The sequence below is a fragment of the Manacus vitellinus genome, unplaced genomic scaffold (genome assembly GCF_001715985.3).
Source record: "Manacus vitellinus isolate BGI_N305 unplaced genomic scaffold, ASM171598v3 scaffold_8_pilon, whole genome shotgun sequence".
In the NCBI taxonomy this organism is placed as follows: Eukaryota; Metazoa; Chordata; class Aves; order Passeriformes; family Pipridae; genus Manacus; species Manacus vitellinus.
In genome coordinates, this window is record NW_021940864.1 from 26061998 (window position 1) to 26083792 (window position 21795).

At 34.4% G+C, this 21795-nt stretch overlaps 1 protein-coding gene across 1 annotated transcript in view; it reads right to left on the reverse strand.

Annotated features, from left to right (window-relative positions):
- The window catches only part of RYR2 (ryanodine receptor 2), a 379203-nt gene that overhangs the window by 17679 nt on the left and 339729 nt on the right, over positions 1–21795 (reverse strand). The window contains exons 85-97 of the mRNA XM_029965125.1: positions 19504–19584; positions 18442–18530; positions 16630–16758; positions 15098–15202; positions 12691–12772; positions 10311–11614; positions 9859–9923; positions 8710–8857; positions 7077–7163; positions 6028–6246; positions 3787–3917; positions 3081–3123; positions 180–313 (exon numbers count right to left, since the gene is read on the reverse strand). Of these exons, the coding sequence (XP_029820985.1) occupies positions 180–313; positions 3081–3123; positions 3787–3917; positions 6028–6246; positions 7077–7163; positions 8710–8857; positions 9859–9923; positions 10311–11614; positions 12691–12772; positions 15098–15202; positions 16630–16758; positions 18442–18530; positions 19504–19584 (2617 nt within the window). The remainder of the gene's footprint in view (positions 1–179; positions 314–3080; positions 3124–3786; positions 3918–6027; positions 6247–7076; positions 7164–8709; positions 8858–9858; positions 9924–10310; positions 11615–12690; positions 12773–15097; positions 15203–16629; positions 16759–18441; positions 18531–19503; positions 19585–21795) is intronic.

Consider the following 21795-nt stretch of genomic DNA (forward strand, 5'->3'; position numbering starts at 1 on the left):
TCACTATATCATTCAACATAAGAATTATCTTATACAGATACACATAAATGAGCAACGAATGTGTTTTGTCTGAATGACAAACCTTGAATGCTTGATTTTTACTTACAAAAAAAGAAAAGAACAAACCAACCAACGAAACAAAAAACAATCACACAAACAAACTGTAGGTAAATGCTTACACAGCAGAAAAGGAGCTATCTTTCTTTGGTTTCTTCTTTTCTCGAGCATCACTAAAATCGAGAGCAGCTTTGTCCATTCCTAGTAACTCACTGATTCTGTCACGGCCATAGAACTCACCATATTTATCCATGACCTAAAATCAGAAGCAATATTCAAGAATAGTCATCAGTTGGGTAGATGAGCTGTTATTAAGTCTGGTTCTGAAGACAAGAGGTTTAAATACATGATATTTTTCATCTGTTTCCATCTGCTTATCACACAAGTTAGTAATAATTTTTTTTTCTGCTCAATTGTAATCAATTCAATAGGCTCAAGAGGTGGGTGTCACAGAATCACAGAATGGGTCAGGCTGAAAGGGACCACTGTGGGTCATCTCGTCCAATCTCCCTGCTCAAGCAGGGTCATCCTAGAGCACATGGCACAGGATTGTGTTCAGGCAGTTCTTGAATATCTCCAGTGAGGGAGACTTCACAACCTCTCTGGGCAAAAGATGTATCAAAGATAAGATGTTTCTACTCATTTAACAAAAACAGGAAGAGGAAAGGTATCTAGCAGCAGGAGAATAACTAAATCTATATCATCACCGACAGGAAAAAAAAATACACTGTGAGGTCACACAGAAAGGAGATAGTTTGAATATCCTAGCTATGTGAAAAGCTCTGATTAAATAAGATTTCTCAAAGACAGTAATTGATCCTTACTAGTTACTAGTCTCAAGAAAAAAAACCCCACCATATTTATTCTGCTTAAATAGGTTTTTTAATAACCCAAATATCTTGATAATGTTAATTTTTTTTGTCTTTTAACACTTAAGAAAATGAAAAATGTCCCCTCTTATAAACTAGCTCAATTGAATCCTTTTATGATTATTTTTATTAGTTAATAATGCAATAAAACTATAATACACATAAAATATGGAGGAATCTAAAGATCTTGAACATAGAGTTACAGTTAAAAATTATTTTCAGGGGATTCAAACTACCCCCCATCTCTTTCTTACAAAATTTAACATGTTTCAAAAAAAATTTGTCTGGAAATGAACATTTACTTGCTCTTGTTCTCACTGAACACAGAGCTCCTTCCTAAATATTATGTGTCTCTTCTCATTTTAAAAAGAATACTCAAAGAAATACAAAATTTTGAATAATAAGATTGTAACTGAGTGACTCCCGAAAGTGAGGTGGTAGTTTACCAGCTTTCAAATAAGCAATGTTTTAAATCTCTATTGATATTTTTGGAGATTTTTAGAGGCAAGCCTTCTTTGTAACATGCCCAAAAGTAGTGCTTCATGACTGGGGATTATTCTTCCAGCTGGGCATTAGGGTACAAATATATATAAAAGAAAAAATTCTTTGCAAAATAGGGTTATTTGAAGGCACTTAAATCTACACAGAGTAGTTCCTCAGCCAAAGATAAAGTACCAAATCTTCCACACAATTCAAAACCATCCTCCTTTCCTTTCAGTTGGAGCCTTCCTTGACCTAGTACCTTGACAGAAGCAATGTAGAATTTTATTTTATTTCTTGAGTACTCTGTCTAAGGTACTCCCTCCTCTTTGCTTAGACAGACAGATAGAAATCTGTATATAACAACTTAAAATATGAAAAAAAGTTTCAACAGCAAAATGAATACACAATTCAAAGGAATTTTTTATCAGGTTGGCCTAAGACTGTTACAAAGCAGAAGAGCTAAGGGCATTAAGAAAAACATGTTTCCAAAAGTATGACACAAGATTGGCATTAAATATTGTGAAGGAGGGGTAAATCAAATCCAGCAACATGAAAATCCTCTTTTTCAATTGTGACAAAACACACTAATACATGTATTCTTGCTGTAAGCTATGGTACAAATATTGGATTTATTTCTTCAGAGTAAGCTGAGAAAACATTTGAAATAGCCTTTGTAAGCAATGAGTCTCTGCTCAGAGAGGATTTTTTGAGAGAGAGATTGTTAGGTTATGTGATAAAAGCTCACCTGCACACCCACAGAGGTCCACAGAGACACAATGGTTGGGGAAGAGTCCTAAGAATATCTTGCCCAGTTAGTCCCAGGGTCATCAGCCCATTAAAGGCCCATTTACTCGAGCCTGAGGAGTACAGGGGCACAACAGCAGGCAGGAGCCCAAACTGCAGACACCAAATGAATGGACACTCTGCCTGATCCCTCCCAGGGCTGTCCCAGGAGAGCCTGAGACCCAGTATTCCAAATCTGAAACCCACCAAGATGAGTCATTGGTAGTAACTCTCCAGGATAGCCTTTCAGACTAAGAGGATTACTGCCAAGCGATGTACACATTATGTATCCCATAAATGAGTTGTTATAAGGAGGAAGCAAAGGTGGAGAAAGGGATGAATTTCAGTGATTTGGGGAGGCAAAAGTGTGGGAAAACAGAGTGGCAAGGGACAAAAAGGGCCAGATGCATGTATATACCTTTCTGGTAAGTACAGTTGTCTGACTATGCCCTGTGCCTAAATAACTCAATCTGTCCTGTCTTCTTATTAATTCCTTTCTAATCTATTGGGTGAGGGACTCTCTATTGTTTGCGTATGAAAGTGAATACATAAATACACATAGACAAAACATTTTACACAATTTTCAATAAGCATACAAGTGTATACAGAAATTCTTCACATAACTTCATGACTGTATTTGAAATCTAGTTTTATACAGCAAACTGTATGCAGAAAAAGTTTGAAAGAATAATTACCCAAACCAGTCAAAAGCAGTTGTAAGAATGAGGTGAAAAAGGAATTCTGTTCATTTTAAAATGGTAAACGTCAAAATTTACACTGAACTGAAGTTATATTTCAAACTGTAGTACACATTTCTTCAAACATGAAAAGAAATATGCATTAGAATTTTATTTTACCTTCATACATGTTTTTAAAAGTAAGTCTTACCTTTCTTTTCACAAATTTGTCCCAGTAGTTATTTGGAAAAGACCTGAAAAACACAGATAAACAAGATTACATTTTAGACAACCATGAGAAGGTGTGGTAGTTACTAAGAGACCGTAAAAATTACATAGCTTGTTTCTAAGAGGCTCTTTGTAGTGCCTATCACCAGCTAGTCATTTGTGAAGCTGCCAGAATGAAAGTTGTCAAATGGTTTTCAGCCTACCATGTAAATGTAGCTTGAGAAGAGCAGCAGAGGCAATGCCTGCAGACAGGGTTCTAAAGAGTTACATCTCCCAGCCCCATCAGGCAGAGAGTCAGAACTTTAAATACGCTCCTAAAAGAGAGCCTTCAAGAGACACTGAAAGGATGCAAAGCACAGTTCACTCTCGAGCTGACAGCAATACAGAGTCACTATCACTGTGTTTGCCAAAAGAAAACTCAGTGCATTTTTTTGTCTTTTATGAAACAAAAATAATTTTAAAGCAAAAATCTAGGAATTAATAAGACTAAACAGTAATACTAAAAATACTAGTAAACATTAGCCTAACAGGTGCCTGACACATTTTGTATATTTTTGTATATCCTTGCTAGAAATATGTCCCTAAAAATTGTTTATTTCAGACAAGCTGGATGATCAAGTATAAAATTGTGGAAATGGAAGAACAATTCCTTGCAAAGCTATAATGAGACAGAGTAAGTAAAAACTCACTGTGTGTTGATTACGAGCCTATCCCACTGTCCCTTAATATCATCTTCTGATGGCTGCTCAGTTATATATAGCCCATCAAATTCCAATTTCCTTGCCACTTCCTTTTCTCTCTTAAAAATAACCAGTGGAACCTGCAGTTAAAAAAAAAATTTACAGGAATTATTTAAAATGCACTGACATGCCTGCAAACTTTTAAGAAAATCTGGTTGTTATGAAAAGTTAAGTATGAAAACTGAACAAAGCAAAAACAGTATTTAAAAAAATTAAAAGTTTGACAATTGCCTACAACATGGAAAACGTATTGATGCACGAGGATTAGGTCGTTCAGAATCATTAAACTGCAGTGTAACAAACAGTCATAAAAAGGTGGCCAAAATCCCTGAAAAAGGATCCTTTAAATAAAAATAGCTATGGAGGGATTACAGTTATTCAAGTGAAAAGAGAGTTAAAATAATATCTTTTTAAAAATTCTTAGAAAGTCTAGTTCCAAAATTGACTTGGGATCACACTTTTGGATTTCATTTTGACATCCAGAGATGCCAGATTTTGCCTTTTATTTGTTAAAGATTTCTTGAGGTTTTACAGTAGGAAATAAAGTGGTTTCACAGCAGAGAGAAAGAAAGACTGTAAGCAGCAAAAAAGAAAAATCACATTCACATTCCATAGACTTGATTTGTCAGCAGCTGAGAGACCTAACCAGTAAGGATCAGGCTTTACCCACAACTCTCTTTCATCAGCAGGATGACATTCAAAAGTACAATCTGAGAAGGTAGATTTAAATAGCGGTCCCAGCAGAGTGGATTTTTCTTAGAAATCTGTTATCAACAAAAAATAAACCCTACTCTTCCCTGGAACTATTTCACAGGTTCCCAGAATGCACTCACCCTCCATTACCCACCTTGACTGTAATACTATTCAAGAGTGGACATGAGTATACTAAAATGGTAATAATAAGATTAGGACTACTCAAGCAATGTGATGATTACATTAGGTACAATGAAAATGTTCCAACACTATTTTCCAATAGTTAAATGAGAAAAATGTAGTGGATTTCATGTTGAGCAATCTTCTTAAGTAAACCTATCACATACAGGCCTGCAGTTATGAAGATTTTAGATTTCAAAATCTTCAAAGACAGAGATTGAAACCATATCTGGACTTTTCTTCAGAGTTTCAGAATTAGAAAGAAGACAATTCATTATGACAAATAATTATAACAATGTTTTTCCCTTCTAATCAGAGAATAAATGTAGTTTGAAAAAAATGTGGCAAAGTAGCATAAAAAGTCATAGTAGAAAAAAGCTCAAAACATATGGGGTGGGAGAAGAGAACATCTCAAAACCCAGAAGTCTAAGCTTTCATATTTCAAGGCGACCAATGCAACAAGAAAACATTGTAGTATTTAGTGGTCTGCAGGGACACTTAAGGTAGAGTTGTAATGCAGTAATATGAACTAAAAATGCTGATCATGTCTTTAGCATAGAAAAAGTATTATCAATTAAAAGAGGAAAGTAAAAATATCATGGACCACATAAGATATTATAAGGACAAATTAGCAGCCATACTGGGTCATAGCAGAGGTCCATTTAATTTAGCACTATCCTGCACTTTGACCTATAGCTTATGCCTTGGAAGAGTGTAAAAATGGGGGAACTACATCCATATATATTTCTCCCAGGTTCAGAGATTTATGGCATTTGGTTTTCCTAAACAACAATAAGCATTTTGCAAAAAAAAAAATCACATCTTTATTTTTCACATTCCTAACAGAAATCTTCAGCAAGATATTCCTCAAAAGATGCTTAAGCTCCTGACAAAACACTACCACCAGAGTGTGTGTGTATGAAAAGTAGACATTTTGTATAGCCACAATATGCAGCAGCAATAGGCCAAAATGCTGCATGCTTTCCAAAAAACCCAGATGACAGACTAGTAATACAAATACTGTCATGTAGCTTCCTCTGGCCATGTGCATTCACACCTTGTCTTTGACAGACTCAAGCAGCTTTTGATAGAAGTTACTGTTGTCAGCCAGACAATTACAGCAGATCAGACTGGTATGTAACTTCCTGAAAACACATATCAATTTCTGTTTACATTACACTAACAAAATATGATTTCTTTACATGATTTCCCTCTCTGCTTCAGCAAGGTTGCTATGACTTTGTTTCAATTTATACCATTCAACAGATAAAAGAGTTTGGACCTAGAATACAAAAGAAAAGTTCAGTTTTTTCTTACTTTCAAACAGTAATACCCTATGATACAGAAGAATGAGATGACTGTGTGTAGGATGGCCAAAATCCGCAGCGTGGGCTCCATGTAGCCACTGCTTTCTTCCAGGACATAATGCACTGCAATGACCCTCTCATCATCACTTTCCAGGATGTTCAACTTTGTACTTTCACCATCAGATACCACAGGAAGTTCCTTTTCTTCTGTCACAGCAGATGTGGAGACCTGTTTAAATCACTTAATCTTAATATTGCAACTGTATTTTCTTTGATATGAGTTTTACAGTAATACAAGCTAAGTAGTATAGCTGAAAACAATGATACCAAGGACAACACAATTGTAAGACTTTTTTTGCATAAAAACATCCAGAAAGAATACCTTAGTGAGACCTTTTTATCTTGTTACACCAGCCTGTGATAGTATGCTTTTTCTTTTCTTTTTTTTTCCACTGTCTATCCATTGTAGCAAATTTGGCCCATGCTAAATTTTATCACCTCAAATTCAAGGGCACAGCCCTCTTAGAAGAAATCCAGTCAATTCCTGACAATCCCACATGTAGTCTTTATCTTCAGGGCTCTGCCAGAAACTGATTCGAATCCACAGACTCTAGAGCTGTATTAATGATACTGAAAGTCTTGACAAAATCAGTGATATTCTAGGCAGCTTGACATGATGTGACTTCTTGTTGTACACACCCCTTCAGGAGAGCACAACAGCACAAGAAAACATCTCAACTGACATGGATTAGTTTAAGTTGCCAATGAAGGCTCGGCTTGGCTGGTTCACTGCACTGTGAAATGGAACATCTGAGGCATGGGTATGCCTTACAGCCTGCTGCTTTGTTGCAGCACAGAACTTTGTAAATAGATATTTGTGTACTGGAAGTCTCTTCTTACTTCACACAAGCACTTCAGTTCTCCTCTAGATTTCTGAAGTGGTAGGATGAAGCAGGTATTTAATCTGTTAGGCTAGGCAGTTTTACCATGGCATATTGCCTACAAAATCCGAATGGTTTCCATTGTGCTACTTGAAAAGTAATATTTTGAAATATTTACCTTATAGAAAAGCAGGATAAAGTTGATGGCAAAAGCAACAAATAACGCCAACATCCTCATGTTGTAAAAGTTTCGGGCAAAATAATTCTGAAAATAGAACAGAACATAAATAAACTTTGACTAATAAAGATTCAGTCATAATTATTAGGTTCTTGCATGGAGGGGTTTTTTTGTGTTTTTTTTCCCTACAGAACTTTTTAATGGAATTTTAAGTATTTTTAAAGAATCTAAACAAACAAAAAAACCCTCAACAAACATTTTGAGTGATGTACAAATTCTCTCCTACTCCACATTACAATAATGGATAAAGGACCTTTTGTTTCACTCCTTGCAGAAAGGATAAAGGATTTTTAATTGCCTCTTACATCTTTTTCATTGTCCTCTCAATACACGTGGAGACAACGTAGAGACATCACAACGTAATAGTAATGTAATAGTAATACAGAAGTCTCCATTTTCCCTGCAGCTCATTTTTCATTCATATGGTAAATTATTACCAAGAAATAAAAATATCTGCATATAAGTTTATTTTAAGTCTTCCTATTCCAAAATCAAATGGATTTTTACCAGGTCAGCAAAAATTCATCTGTGACCTATGTACTGTGAGTAGAAAGTTTCTCTGACATTATGATGCAATCAAAAGGATTGCAGAAATGTGCCATTTCCATTCCTGACAATTCACAATCCTTTACAGTAGACATTGTGAATGCTTTAACTCTCCCATAGGAATTCCTCAATTTTTCAGCCCTAATTATAGATGACTATTCGTGAAATATTAAACAAGACTATTAGAAAAAAAAATCAAGTCAAATTTGCATGACTCCTATGTGACTAGCCTTAAAAAAATTAATCTCAGTTCAAAAGCAAAATTTAAACACCTAATTTCCTAATAAGATTGTGACTACAGTTTTGTAGTTTTGCTATATTACTCATGTTACAAGTAGGCTGTACCTAAACAATTATCTACTAGATAAATAGCAAAAGTGTATTTCTTTTTGCTCTGCATTTCACACTAGCCTCAGTGAATATGCATGGAATCTACTAGCTAATAAAAGCATAGATTTTAAACAGTTCTACAGTTAACTCACGGATATCATATTTCACTTAGAGACTCTCATATGCAGTTTTACTATTTAATTAGTCTTATTTTCTACAGGTTTTGAGAAGTTTGACAAATATTGACTTGTTATTTCACAAAAAAAAAATCTGTAACATCTTTCCTTATTTGGTTTAGGTTAAGCATTGTATCTTAGGCAATTCTTTTTATAGGAGAGCTTGTAACTTCCCAGAGTTGTCTCTCAGGAAAGGAGAAATCCTACAGGCTCATTAGCTGCTGTAAAAATTAAGGAATTTTATTCCCAGAAAGATGCATGGATGTTTTCTAATGATGTACAGGCATCTCTGAAGGTCTGAGTTTGGGAAAATAATTCTCTGCCTAATAATTAGTATCTTGTATACTATTTGTGTGTTTCTTTTCTCTAACATTTCCATTAAATCTTTATGTTCTTTTTATGGATGATGGTGGATAGAAAAATGTGGTCTTTCAGATGCTGTTTGTCTTTAGATTGGTAGAATAATATGTTGGTACATGCCTCTGCCAACAGCTAAACACATAATCTAGAGAACAGCTTACAAGAAGCTTCTGTTGGTACGCAATGATATTCTTCCAGAAGACTGATTCCTGAACTTCTGGTTCTCCATATCTGTGTGTATGAAGTTGTCTTAACTTCTGTTTCCCTTTGTCTTCCTTAGTTTTTTCTTCTTTTTCTCCATCTTCTCCTCTTAGGATACAAAAGAAGCCAAAATAGTATGTCAAGTCAAAAAAAGTTAATAAGTTAGTAAAGTTGCTAAACACAAAATTAAAATCACACACTGAAATAGGCTATTTCATCTTTTAATGAGGCTCAGTGATGAGTCATGCAGTTCATGCAGTTCACGCACATGAGATGTATCCCTCTTCAGTCCAAAGCACTGGCAAGAGTGACAGTCTGTTTAGCTCTGCAGATAAATTTGTTGCTTTGGTACCTTGAAGTGAGAATGCTAACTGGCAGAGGCAGATAATCAAGAATCTGCCAACCTTATTACCAAAGGGTCTGCTTCATAATCGTGCAGATAAGAGTTGCAGTGACAAAATGTCTGTAAGCTGACAGCTGTATGTCTGTATGAATGCCTATATGTCTAAGTGTTCCCCTCCAACCTCATGCATTTGAACTATCTGGTTCTCACAAATGCTGCAGAAAACTTTGGTTCTTCTTGCAATTACAAGTCAAGCCTCAAGTTTTAAATTTTTTATTTCTGCCCACCCGATGAATTCATAAGTACCCACTCCAGAAGGAGATGGAAGTAAGAGTGTGTCAGCATCTGATGTGTGATTATCATCATGCTATCCCATTACAGAAACTCAGAGTTAGTGGGTTGCCTTCTCCAAACACATGATCTGAAGAACTGTGAATTATTTAGAAGTTAATTTGACCTGTCAGCATGATAGATGAAAAGATCACCGAAGTACATTTGAAGCCAAACTTTTAAGTTACACTAATAATTTCTGTGTATCTCTCTACAAACAGAATAACTGATGTTCTAAACTAGTTCTCTTCTCAGAATATACTTGACAAACTTTTGCTTGAAAGTTTGTCATGTTCAGAGTAGCTTCAGGGCAGCTAATAGTGCCAGGCACTTCACTCCTCACAGAGCATACAGGTGTCACTGCAACTCACACAGCCAAGCAGAGCAATCAACAGTGAAGTGACCTTGTAAGATCTGACGTTAAAGTAATACCTACTCTGCTTTTTCAGGTTCTGATTTTGTTTCCTCTTTCTCTTCCTTTTCATCTTCTTTCACCTGCTCCTACAGAAAGTCAGGTTTAAAAATATGTCTAAACACTGTTATACACTACAGAGTTAGTTTAAAAGAATACCACCCAGAGGGCAGAATGTTCGGTCTGTTTGATTTTGTTAAACAACCAAAACTCTGAGACAAGATGACAATTCAATTTACATTAATGAAGAAACAATTTAACACTGAGCTAAAAGTAAACCAAAACACCATGTACTTAGAGAAGGCTGTGGAAATTCAAGTTTATGACATGAGAAAGAGTAAGCCCTAGTAATGATATGTGATTCCCTTAACAATACGTCAGAAAATCCAGAAAAACAGAGATGCAAATTTCATTTCAAGACTATACTAACATATGAAAGAGGGAAACATACATCGAAAATAAAAGATACAGTTTACCTGGATTTTTTCCTGTACCTCAGGCATTGGAGCTAAGGAGGGAGTGCTCAGTAAGTCACTCAAACCAGCGTTTGGATTGTGAGGGATTAATTTATACTGTCCACCTTCTCGTTTCAAATCCAAACCAAATATATCTGAGAGTAGATCACTCTCTTCTGATAAAGTTTGCAGATCTGTCAAGTCTTCTGTAGGTAATGCAGCTTCTGTTGGCTTTCTCTCCCCTTCTTCTCCTTCCCCACGCACCTCATCCTGAGTGGGATCTGGCATATTAGCTAACAGTTCAGCCACCTTGATTTTCTTTGCTCCTTCTACTAAGCTTCCTCCAAGCAGCAAACTGCAGATAATGCGAAAGAAGCCCCGGACAACACTAAAAGCAAAATGCAGTAAGCCCATCAAAATACTCCAATAGGAAGAAAACAAAGCCATGACCATGTCCTTCATGGTCATTTTCTTCACTTTTTTCATCTGTTTCTTCAGGCTTTTCATGCTGAGCATTTTCATAAGAGTCATTAAATTATACTTGAGAGCTACTAATGCTGACTTCACGGTCACAAGAGAGAAGAAACCCATTCTAGGATCTTCTTCCTCAGGGTTATCTTTCTCATTCTCCTCTTTATTTGCTGACCTTTCATTCAGATCTGACTCAGAGATCTGGGCAGCCAGTTGCATTTCAAAGATGGTATCCTCACAGAAGTTAACAAAAAGCTCCATCTTTTCTTTCTCCCCGCCTTCATTTACAACATCAAATATAAATTGTCTCTTTGACTCTTTTACCTGAGGTTTCTCCCACTGAGTCCGACTTGACTCACTTATTTCGAAATAAACTCGTTCAATGCGCTTCGCGCTGCCCATGATTTCTATGCGTCCAAGGAAAGGCTGAAAGTAATTTAGCACACTCTCTGACAGTTCAAGAAAGGTTTGCAAGCGGGTATCATGGGGCATGTGCTCTGACAGGTTGGTCAGGAGAACAGCAACATTGAAACCAATGTCTTTTGCAGGTTCATGAAATCGTTTCACAAACTCCTCGTAGTCCAAAGTCTCATTCTCATCTGTTTCAGCACATGACAGCAGAAACTCAGTTTCAGACTGGGTGTAATGCTTATGGCTTTCCATTGCCCTGTGAAAATCCCTCTTCGAAATTATCCCTTTACCATCAGGGTCATATTCTTTGAATGCATCAGAGGAAGTCAAATCCTTCAATTTTAAGAACATATCAAAAAACTTCAGAATCATCTCCACATTGTTCGACGATTCCACAAGCATATCGACCATTTGCTTTCCAATAGTTCCATTCACAACATTACCTAGATGTGATGACAGGATATTAGAGATAATGATGGCAGCAAAAGTTTCATCAAAGAAAAGTGTATTATAATGACTAGTGAAATAATCAAAGACTAAAAATTTTAAACTATTGGACAACACACTCATATGAGAAGCTAGCAGTAAAATCAGAAATCTTTTACTGATAACATTACCCTAAGAATTGGAAAAAAAAGTTACAGAAAGGAAGAGCTAACAAGGCTTGTTGAGAGACATCTGTTACATCTAAAATAGAACTAAAAGTGGGGCAGCATATTATGAATTTCACTGTGGCACAACACAGACAGAGCTAGTGTCCCATTATTAGCATGAGTGGTTCAGCAGGTTATTCATGGCGCACAGCTTACAGTACTAAGAATTCACTTTGCTTTTGAGTGACCTATGAGCAAAGCAGTAGCAATGCATGCTACGCTGCAATCTATGCTGCATTTACTGCTCTCCCATTCTCTCAAGAAAATCTAATGGGATACACATAAGAAGCAAAGAGTTAAAAAAGATCTTTGAATCATCTGTGTGTATGTCTGGTTACTCTAGCACTAGAAGTACTAATACTGTAGAGAAGCTAAAAGTAACAGTATTATTTCTTCACAATGGTTATATTCCCTGAGGAACCATAATTTCAGGACCTTGAACCTAGTCAGTCACTAGACAAATCAAAGCCTGTTCTTTATGGCTAAGAGCAATACCAAAATAAATGCAATATATTAAAGGTGTTAAAGTGACTGATAAACCGTTCACTTCCTAGAACTCGAGATTTCAACTTAAATAGTCAAAACTTTTTCATCTAAGCCAAAAGAGAAACCAAGTTCATGGAAAGAAAGTAAATCTGCTAGCCCTGGATTTTATACAATTCTGGCATTCAGAATTAATATCATTTATATTAACTGCACTAGCTAAATCTCCCATTCACTTTCAGATGTAAAAACTCTTCTGACAACTGAGACATGAAAATTAAAAACTTTAAGGAAAATAAAGTATTATTTCTCAAATGAAGAAAATCACAAAGGTAAAAACTGTTCTAGAAAAACTGTGAAAGAGGATTTCAAATTTTTACTACCTTCCAGCATAGACAGCAACATGACAACCATATCTTTCTGAAGATCCATCAATTCCTTTAGCAATTCAATTTGACTGGAATCCTAAATAATAAACACAACATATATATAATTAATTAGTTTATTTCTTTGACATTTATATATGTGCACACATATTTCACCTTGTAGAAATGAAACTCTGAAATTAGGAAGCTAGTAGTGTCAAAACTGGTAATACAGTGAGAATATATTTGACTGCTTGATTCCTTACAGTACATTTACAGGATCAAACATTTACACCATCATCTGTTTAGAGGGTAGTAATTTAATAAAGGCAAAGTGAAAACTGAAGGCGATGAAAAAATTTAAAACAATAACTCGGTATGTCAAGCTCACAGATGATGCTTCTAAAATATTGTTGCTTTTCGTGTAATCAAGTTTACAGCTATGAAGACTTGTAAAAAACAGTAATAGCAGCAGCACACAGAACTCAAAGTGTAACAAAATTCAGAATGAGTGGTTCCATTATGGGCCACTGAACTTTTTTGGGGGAGAAAAAAAGTTGAAATAAAAATTAAAAATATTTATTATTAAAGGTCTATTAATTAACATTCTTCGACATACATTATATATATTTTTACACATCTTTTATCTCATTGGACTTTAAATCAAGTTTACTATTTCACTTGCCAATGATTTCAACCTGGAGTCTATCTGGATGGATTTATTCAACTACTTAGTTTCTTCCTCAGCAATAGACTGTTGCATCATGCCATTGATAAGGCATACTTGAGCATGGCTGGACTTCAGAGAATGGTACAAAAATATCAAGGTACTTTATGGCAACTTACATCTTGGATTGAAAACAGCATAAACTGGAAATAATAAAGATTTCTAATTGATTTGTTTTGTAAGTTTTCATTATAAATCTTTTAACTTACAAAAGTTGCTTGCAAACTGGATGATCTTTGTTCATTTAGATTGAAAATTTTAATTTCATTTTCTACCGAGATTTCTTAATTATGACTATTATCGTGTTATTATTTCCTAGTACCAGACTAGAGAACGAAAATGCAAAAAAATACCTCAAAACCCAAACAACACAGTGATTTAGTTTTGTTCCTTTTTAAGTCTTGTTTCAAATGTTGTTCGAAAGTGACCTGGAAACTTATGATTGAAAGAAAAAAACAAATACTTAGCCTAGGCAGGTCCCTTTTACAGTCAAGAGCCATACGGCAGCTCCTTATAAATCCACTTAGTTACACTCAACATCTTTGACAACCGGCATTTCAACAGAATCTGAAAAACTTCACCATATATTCCTGTAATAAATATAAATTAACAAAAGAGCCCACGTCTATTCTGGTATTTCCCAAGACTCTGTTGGCCCCCTTAAGGAGTTTCCAAATGGCAAGAGCTTGAGCTTCATGCAAGAGAAAGACATCATCACTATTTGTCACACGTTTCAAGTAGACTGTGCTTCTGTCATCCCACAGAACACTGTAAGTAACTCCACACACTACAGTGGATCCTGTGCAAAGCTGCTTGGCTATCTTTAAAGAGGCAGGATTAGTATCATTATTTTCTAGATGCAATAATTAAAAGATGTTGTGAAGCTACTCTGGGCACAGCTGAGAATTTAAACTTGTCATTACTTTAAAAAGAAATCTTGCCAAAAGCCACATCATATTTCATAAATAACACATAGCTACCACGTGTTTGACTCCCTGTCAGTAACTACTTAAATACCTCTTTCCATGTTGTTTTAGTGGTACAGGAAGAAAGCACAGTAGCCACCATGGTGGTCTATGAAAATATTGACTGTTTTTTCAATTCTTAAAATTCTACAGGCATTTTAAATGCACTTTAGCAAAAATTCAATGCATTACTTTTGCAAAACAGGTTTGACTGAGATGTCCCTTCACTATTTCTATAGTGAGTACTCACATTCAAAAGCAATTCACCCATGATAAAGTCTGACTACTCTAAATCTCTGCTGAGAGTGGAAATAGCTTAGATGCAGATGGTTTGAACTATAGTCAATAAACATGAACCAGGGTTCAATGCAGGACTCATCAATGAAGATGATGGGTCCTGCGTAAAAGGATCATGAAAAACTTCAGAAAACATTGTGACAGAATTTTGGTACAAAAGACTGAAACTGAGAGTTCTTTCTGAATATCAGTGATATGCTTCATTTGCAGCTTGATCTAATCTGCTTTGTGCCTGTGGCCAGCAATCCAATTACAGGTCCACCATTCACATCCACTACAGTTTTCTAATTTACTCCCTCAATTCAATTGTATTCTATCACCTCTCCCTTTTCTTCATATTTTCTCTATTATTAATGACTCAAACATATTAATATGTTTGTTTTTCTTTTACAAAAATGCTAGTAACTTATAAAGGAAAAGTAAAACAAAACAATACCTGAGACAGCTTCATCTGCATGTGGGCAAACACATGAAGGAAACCAACGACAGCATCCCACAGCCTGCTATGTGCCAGACTTTGCTGATTCCCAGTACATGGCCCCTATGTTCAGGCAACAAAAGAGAAAAAAAAAAAAAAGCCAAACAAAAAAGAAAAACAGAGTTTGTTTGCAAGAAATGCAACAAAACCAGGAAGGAAGATACATAAGCAGTGCATAGTCTGGGGCTTAGGGGTGTCCTTTAGAAACTGCTATGAAAAATTAAACATATCTAGAATTATGTATCCAAGAACACCACTAACTGTAAACAATGCCTACTCCTAATAATCATTCTGCCTCTGTTTTGGACAAGTCTCAATATACTAATCGAAGACCATAAAGTGTGTATCTCCTTGCAACTTTAAACAACAAATGCTAACAGGGTACAAATCTTCAAGCTGATTCTTCCCTATGTACTTCTGTAAATCAGGCATAACTTTTATAGAAGGTTAATGCAAAATGTGCCTAAGGGATTAGAGAATCAATCTCCTGAGTTTTTCCTCACAGCATATTCTAGCTGTTGTAGAAGACAATGCTAAAGAATATTTAAAAAGAATTCCAACTTCTGAAAAGAAGGAATACAAAAAATCTTTCGAAGCCTCAAAGGGCAAGAAAAAATGTTCTCCCAGATAAAAACACTACCTGTGATTTGAGAAATTCAAATACATTAAATATATATACACACATGTATATGTTGCCTCTTCTCATATTTATTCAGTCCTATTCTATCACATTTCATCCTCATGAACTATAAAATACTATTTTCATATTAATGATCTTCATCTGAATGAAAACAATATAATAGACACCTAATAGTCTAATGAAATTCTCTCTAACCTGCTTATTATTTGCAGAAACAAACTGTAATATTGTTGACTTATTTACATGAGGAATTAATGCAGAACTAAATTACACTGAATTCTTAAGATATCATGGAAGAACTGCTATATTGTTATTTTCACAGAAATTATCCCAATCTCATTTATTGCTGAGTCCACCTCAAGTGCATCTCTACAATTCTCAAATGCAACATGTGAATTCATCATTTCAAACACAGTATTGTTGCCTTAAAACAGTCTTATTCATGACAGAAATCTCTATCTAGTGTTATATCAACTAAATAGCAACTATGATCTGCACTGACACTAGTTACTCAATGGAATAAAAGTAAAAACTTTTTAATGTGGGTAATACCACTGCAGTTTAATCCAAATTAAAAACAAAACAAAACTCTACTATCTTATTAACAACCAAAGGATGTTTATTAATAATTTTAATTTTTAATAAATTGCTAAGATTGAAAAAGAGTAGTGACAGATATATATACACTTGAATATTTTACTTCCTAAATAAACAAATGCACTGATGTGGAAGCATAAATGCATCTATTTTATATTTCTATGTTATATCTAGCTACTTTATATATATTTTTATGACAAAAGTATGAATAGTTTTTTTTCAAATCAATAAAATTCAAAATAAATTAATTTACCTGGATATACTCTGTAAGAGTATTGAATACTTGTTTTGCAACCTGGATGGCTTTGGAAAAATTTCGTTGTCCTTGCTCATCAATAACATCCTTCCCAGAATAATACCAGTAGAAATCACTAATGGATTCCTAAAAAAAAAAAAACAGTTGTGAAAAGCACAAAGAGATTATGTAGTCAACTGCCTCTAGCTGGTTATTCATCAAGATAAGAAAAACAACTTTGATAGCATTCCAGTTCGGAAAAGTATTTAACTTATAAAGGCTTCAAATGACCCCTCCCTAAACGATTCTAAAGTACTACTTCAAGAATTGTAGTTTCATCTCAAGGGAATCAATAGAAAAACAAATACACTGAAATAAATAATTATAAAACCCCACAGCAAACCTCAAAATAAAATTAAATAAAAAATTAGATCTGTTGGTACTTGCTCTTGGAAATACAACAGCCTGCATTCCGAAAAGGAGTGCTCGGTAGCACTGCCCTGTTGTGTGCTGTTTGTTAAACAATGTCTCTTTCTACTGCAGCTTGACACCTAGTCAATAGTGGGAGTAAATGTTGTTTTGTGTGCATGATTCCTCTCTCCATCTTCCCTAAAGGCGAGCTTATTAAAGTTTCAATAAAGCAAGCAACGAAATTAAAATCATTGTATTGTCCCTACAACTTCTACAGAATGCATAAGGATATAAAGCAACATTGATAACAGGAGCAATGCAAAAAAACCCAAACAAAACAAAACAAAAGAAAAAAAAAAAACACAAAAAACCCCATCCATTTTCAAAGCTTGGAATTCTCAAGTCAAATAAATAAATGGCTAAGGGGAACTAGATAAATAAACAATAACAAAAAACAAACAAACAAAACCACAAACAAACAAACAAACAAAAACAAAATAAACAAACAAAAAACCCACAAACATACCAAAATATATTATCACCCACAGTGATTTCCAGAAAGATGAAAATTACAAGTAAAAATTATTAACATTTATCACAAAATATGTCTTTCACATGGTTCAATCTAGAAACAAATCAAAATTTTTATTACTTCCTACTGGGTTGTGACAACGCAATGTTTTCCTATTTAAAGATATGGGAGATAACTCTGATGGCTGAAGGGTTTTTAATCTAGCATTATGCTTTTGTTTTTCTTTTTGCCCTTTATTTCCCTCCTTAGAAAACCATGTGCTGTTCTTATGCTTCACTTCACACCAGCCTGTGACTATTTATTCATACAGCAGCCAGTGCTCAGACTAAATCAGAACATGGATGAAAAGCTGAACTTCAGCAATACAAAACGCTTCTCAGTCACAGGGTAGTTTCAGCCAACAACTGGCTACTTGTGTTCACTGATACACTTAGCACTTATCCACCCTCTGCCTCCTTTCCTTAGTTAACAGGTTTCACTGCATTCTTGCACATAATGGTTGAAAACAGTCTTTCACACTTATGACACCTTTACTCTTCCGGTAAAAAATAGAAAGAACCACAACTAGTAGAGAATTTCAGCCTTTCTCATCAATTTGGGCTACATTGACCAGAATAAATATCATGACAAATAAATGTGCTTCTCTAATAAAAATGAACATTTTGTGATAAGGATCAAACATGATTTTGCTGGAAAGTAAATTTTTTTTCTGGCAGCAAACCATATATTACTGAAAGAAATTCCAGAGAAATTAGAAAACCTGAAGTCTCCTCATACAAACTTCCGCTGTATGATCAAAAGTAATGAAAGAATAAATAAAAAATGCAAATATTGTATAGAAGCAAGTTATTGTTGTCATCTACTTAATTAGTATATAAGTTACCTACCTGAACTCTTAATAAGTAGTCCACAGTAGAAATTATAATATTAACAGTTGTGTTGTTGCCAGTTTGAGTTCTTAGGTAATTCTGAAAATCTAAAAATTAAAATAAAAGTTTAATTTAAGTGATAAACCTATTTCTGAAAATTCATTCTGATATAAGGTGATCTAGAAAAGTCTATTATAGAGGCATGGATTTTTTTTACTCTTTTTTCTTTTTTTTTGCAACAAACCATTTTAAAGAGTTTTAGCATTTTATTGCAGAGATCACATACCAGTGAACTTCTGAAGCCAGAAGCTTGTTTGTCTATTTCTTCTGTAAAATTTAACTTGGCCTTGTTTTAATCTCATTTATAACTAGAACTACATCAATATCAACCTAATTATACCTAGTATACATTTTGTTAAGCAAAATCAAAATTAAATCGTATAATTATACAGACCCTGATAACTAAGTCAAAAATAGGTCCAATGGCTAAAACAGAAAACTATCCTTTTTTTCATTATTATTATTCCTTAAGAATGACACAGAGAACACAGGGAAATGTACTTAATGATAAAAATACACAACATCATACATTTTTGCTATGTGTTTTTATATATTTAAAAGAGATGCTATTTCTTCAAGAAAGGTATTGTGTACGTTGTAATTTCACATACAATTCTTACTGACATTAGTGGCAAATAGCACACACCAGAAAGTGTATAAATGCCTAAGGACAGTAAATATAACTTCCCGTTACATTTCACTCTGAATCTTCCCTGTCTAGAAGTCATAAACCATGTACATTTTCCTATATAAATTTACCTTTCCTAGTTGGTCAAGATTCAAAACTCATAATTTTGGAAACCATTATCTTTTTAACAACCTTAACTTTTCTACAAAGTTAAGGCTGTTAAAAGATCTGGCAATTTAATTCCACATACATATTTTCCTTTCATGTACAGTCTAGCAGCAACTCCACGTTTCACAACATTTTATGAAGGCTGCCAAATCTTCACCAATGAAGAGTTTTTATCATCAGTTACCATCACCTTGACTTGGCTGACAGGCAGCCTGCCTACAAACCTGAATTATGTCCTTCACAAAGCAATTGAAGGAAGCGGAACAGGTCACAGGTGAATTCATCATCCTGCATCACCTTTTCTCCTGTAGAAAGGCCAGATGAAAGCAGGTTATCACAGTCTGCCAAGTAACACCCCATAGCCTCTGAAGAAAATCTCCATATTAAGAAAGAAAGAAGGGGAGAGAAAAATTATAACCTCCAATCTATCTGAAGCACGTATGACTTGTGCTTGGCAGATAGTTATTTGGTTATAAAAAAAGAAAAAATTAAATTACAAAACTTAACTTTTGATTTATAAATATGGCAGCATGAGCTTGGCAACATTTTACAAAAAATCCCTGATTTACATTCTTGTTTGACTTCACAGGGTATGGATGCTTCATCACATACAAAGGTAAATATAGGATTAATTTTGTTCCCATTCATCACAAAACCAGGTACTTAAAATATAGAATGAGATTTAATCAAACGGTGATGAAAATCATTCCTCAAATAAACAATTAGATTCTAAAATATTCTAAAATAACCCATGAAATTTACAGCTATGTGCATTTTCAAGAATCCCTTAGGCTGAAATATTTAATGATTTAGCACCTTTCGGTTGCTGACACAAAATGTTAGGCATTTGTCTCCCTTGACAAAATAAGGCAATAGATTTATAATGAATTAAGACTAAATGCCAAAATGCTTTACTGAACTAGCCCCTTCAGTTCATGTTTTTGATAAATAGCTAATAGCCAAATAAATAAAGCTTCAAATTATTTTCTTGATTTTTTCACAAGAAACAATACACTAAAAAGCCCTCAATTAACCACTGCTATGTCAAGTACATCAATACATGCAGTTAATTTAGTACAGGGACATGTGAAGAGGAAAAACAACTATTCACCCAGGAAAACAATCACAACTGAGGAAAATGTAGAACAGCTAATAAAATGGCATGGGAGGACAACGATATAGATGTTAAAAAAATAAAGGACACCTATTGAAAGTAAAATTCCCATTTAGGACCTTGGAAATGTATTTGGAATATATATGGCAAGAAAAATGGAAGTCACAAAAAATCAACTTTTTAAGAATATACATCCTTAGAATATGTGCTATTTGTAGACAAGAAAAGGGAGATAAAAATGTAAGCAAACTGCAAAAGAATTTGGAAGAATTTTTGCTCAGGGAAGACAATTGAGGTTCTACAAAGACAATATCTTTAGTATGTGAACAGGAGACCAGAAAACTGAGTAAAGGAATTAAAATTTAAAAGAAAAAAGAATTCAAAAATATTACAGATAATATCTAAATTAACAGTTACTTCCATACGGTTGTATTGGTGGATCATTCTAATTATAATGTCTACATTTATAAATTACTATATTATTATAATTAGATTATTACTGTTTGTGCTGGTTTTGGCTGTGATCAAGTTAATTTTCTTCATAGTAGGTATTACTGAATTGTAAACAGTGTTTAGTACAATTTGGAATATAAATAAACATGATCAGCAGTTTAACTTTACATAAAGTCATGAACAATTACAAATTCAAGCTAATGGACTTATCCATCCAGAGTCTGTGAATTTTAAAGTGAGAAGCTTCAGTACAATGGTAGGAATAGGAAGCAAAAGCATTTTGAAAACTGATATGAATATTTTAAAGTACAAAATTTCACTCTTTTCTGTTGTCATTAAGTCATAATCTTTTGTATTAATAGTACACATCGCTAAGGTATATGTCAACACAATTTCTTGTAACATAGGGAAAGATAAAATGCTCTTCCTCCTAACTCTAGATGTGGACTTAGGGCAGTCGTAAACAATATGCAATTCTTTCTCCAAGGATGAATTCAAATACCGTAAATGACATTCCATGACATTTTTCTCCATTGCATTTATAAGTACCAGACACACAGTTTTTCAACCACAGAAGACTGAAAAGCCTTTCAGCTAATTAAGCAATGAAAAATAAATTACTGTTTCTATCCAAGCTGATTATCGTATACATACGATACATGCCCAAGAAGGCAAAATCAGGAGGTGGCTGTGCTCTTAAAAGCTGGATAATATTATCCAACATTATATGCAGGTTCGGCCCAGCAAGATACTTTCATGTGTACTTTCTGTCTTTTTCAAAAGCCAGAGTGTAGAATATTCTGCAGGATTAATCACTCTTTTTTTTATTTAATTCCTTTCATGCTTAAAGTTACACTTGGAGTCACATGCTTTGTTGGTCTAGATGAATATTTATATATTGCAAAAACGAGCATTACAGAAAGCCAAATATTTGGTGAAGCCTGTACCA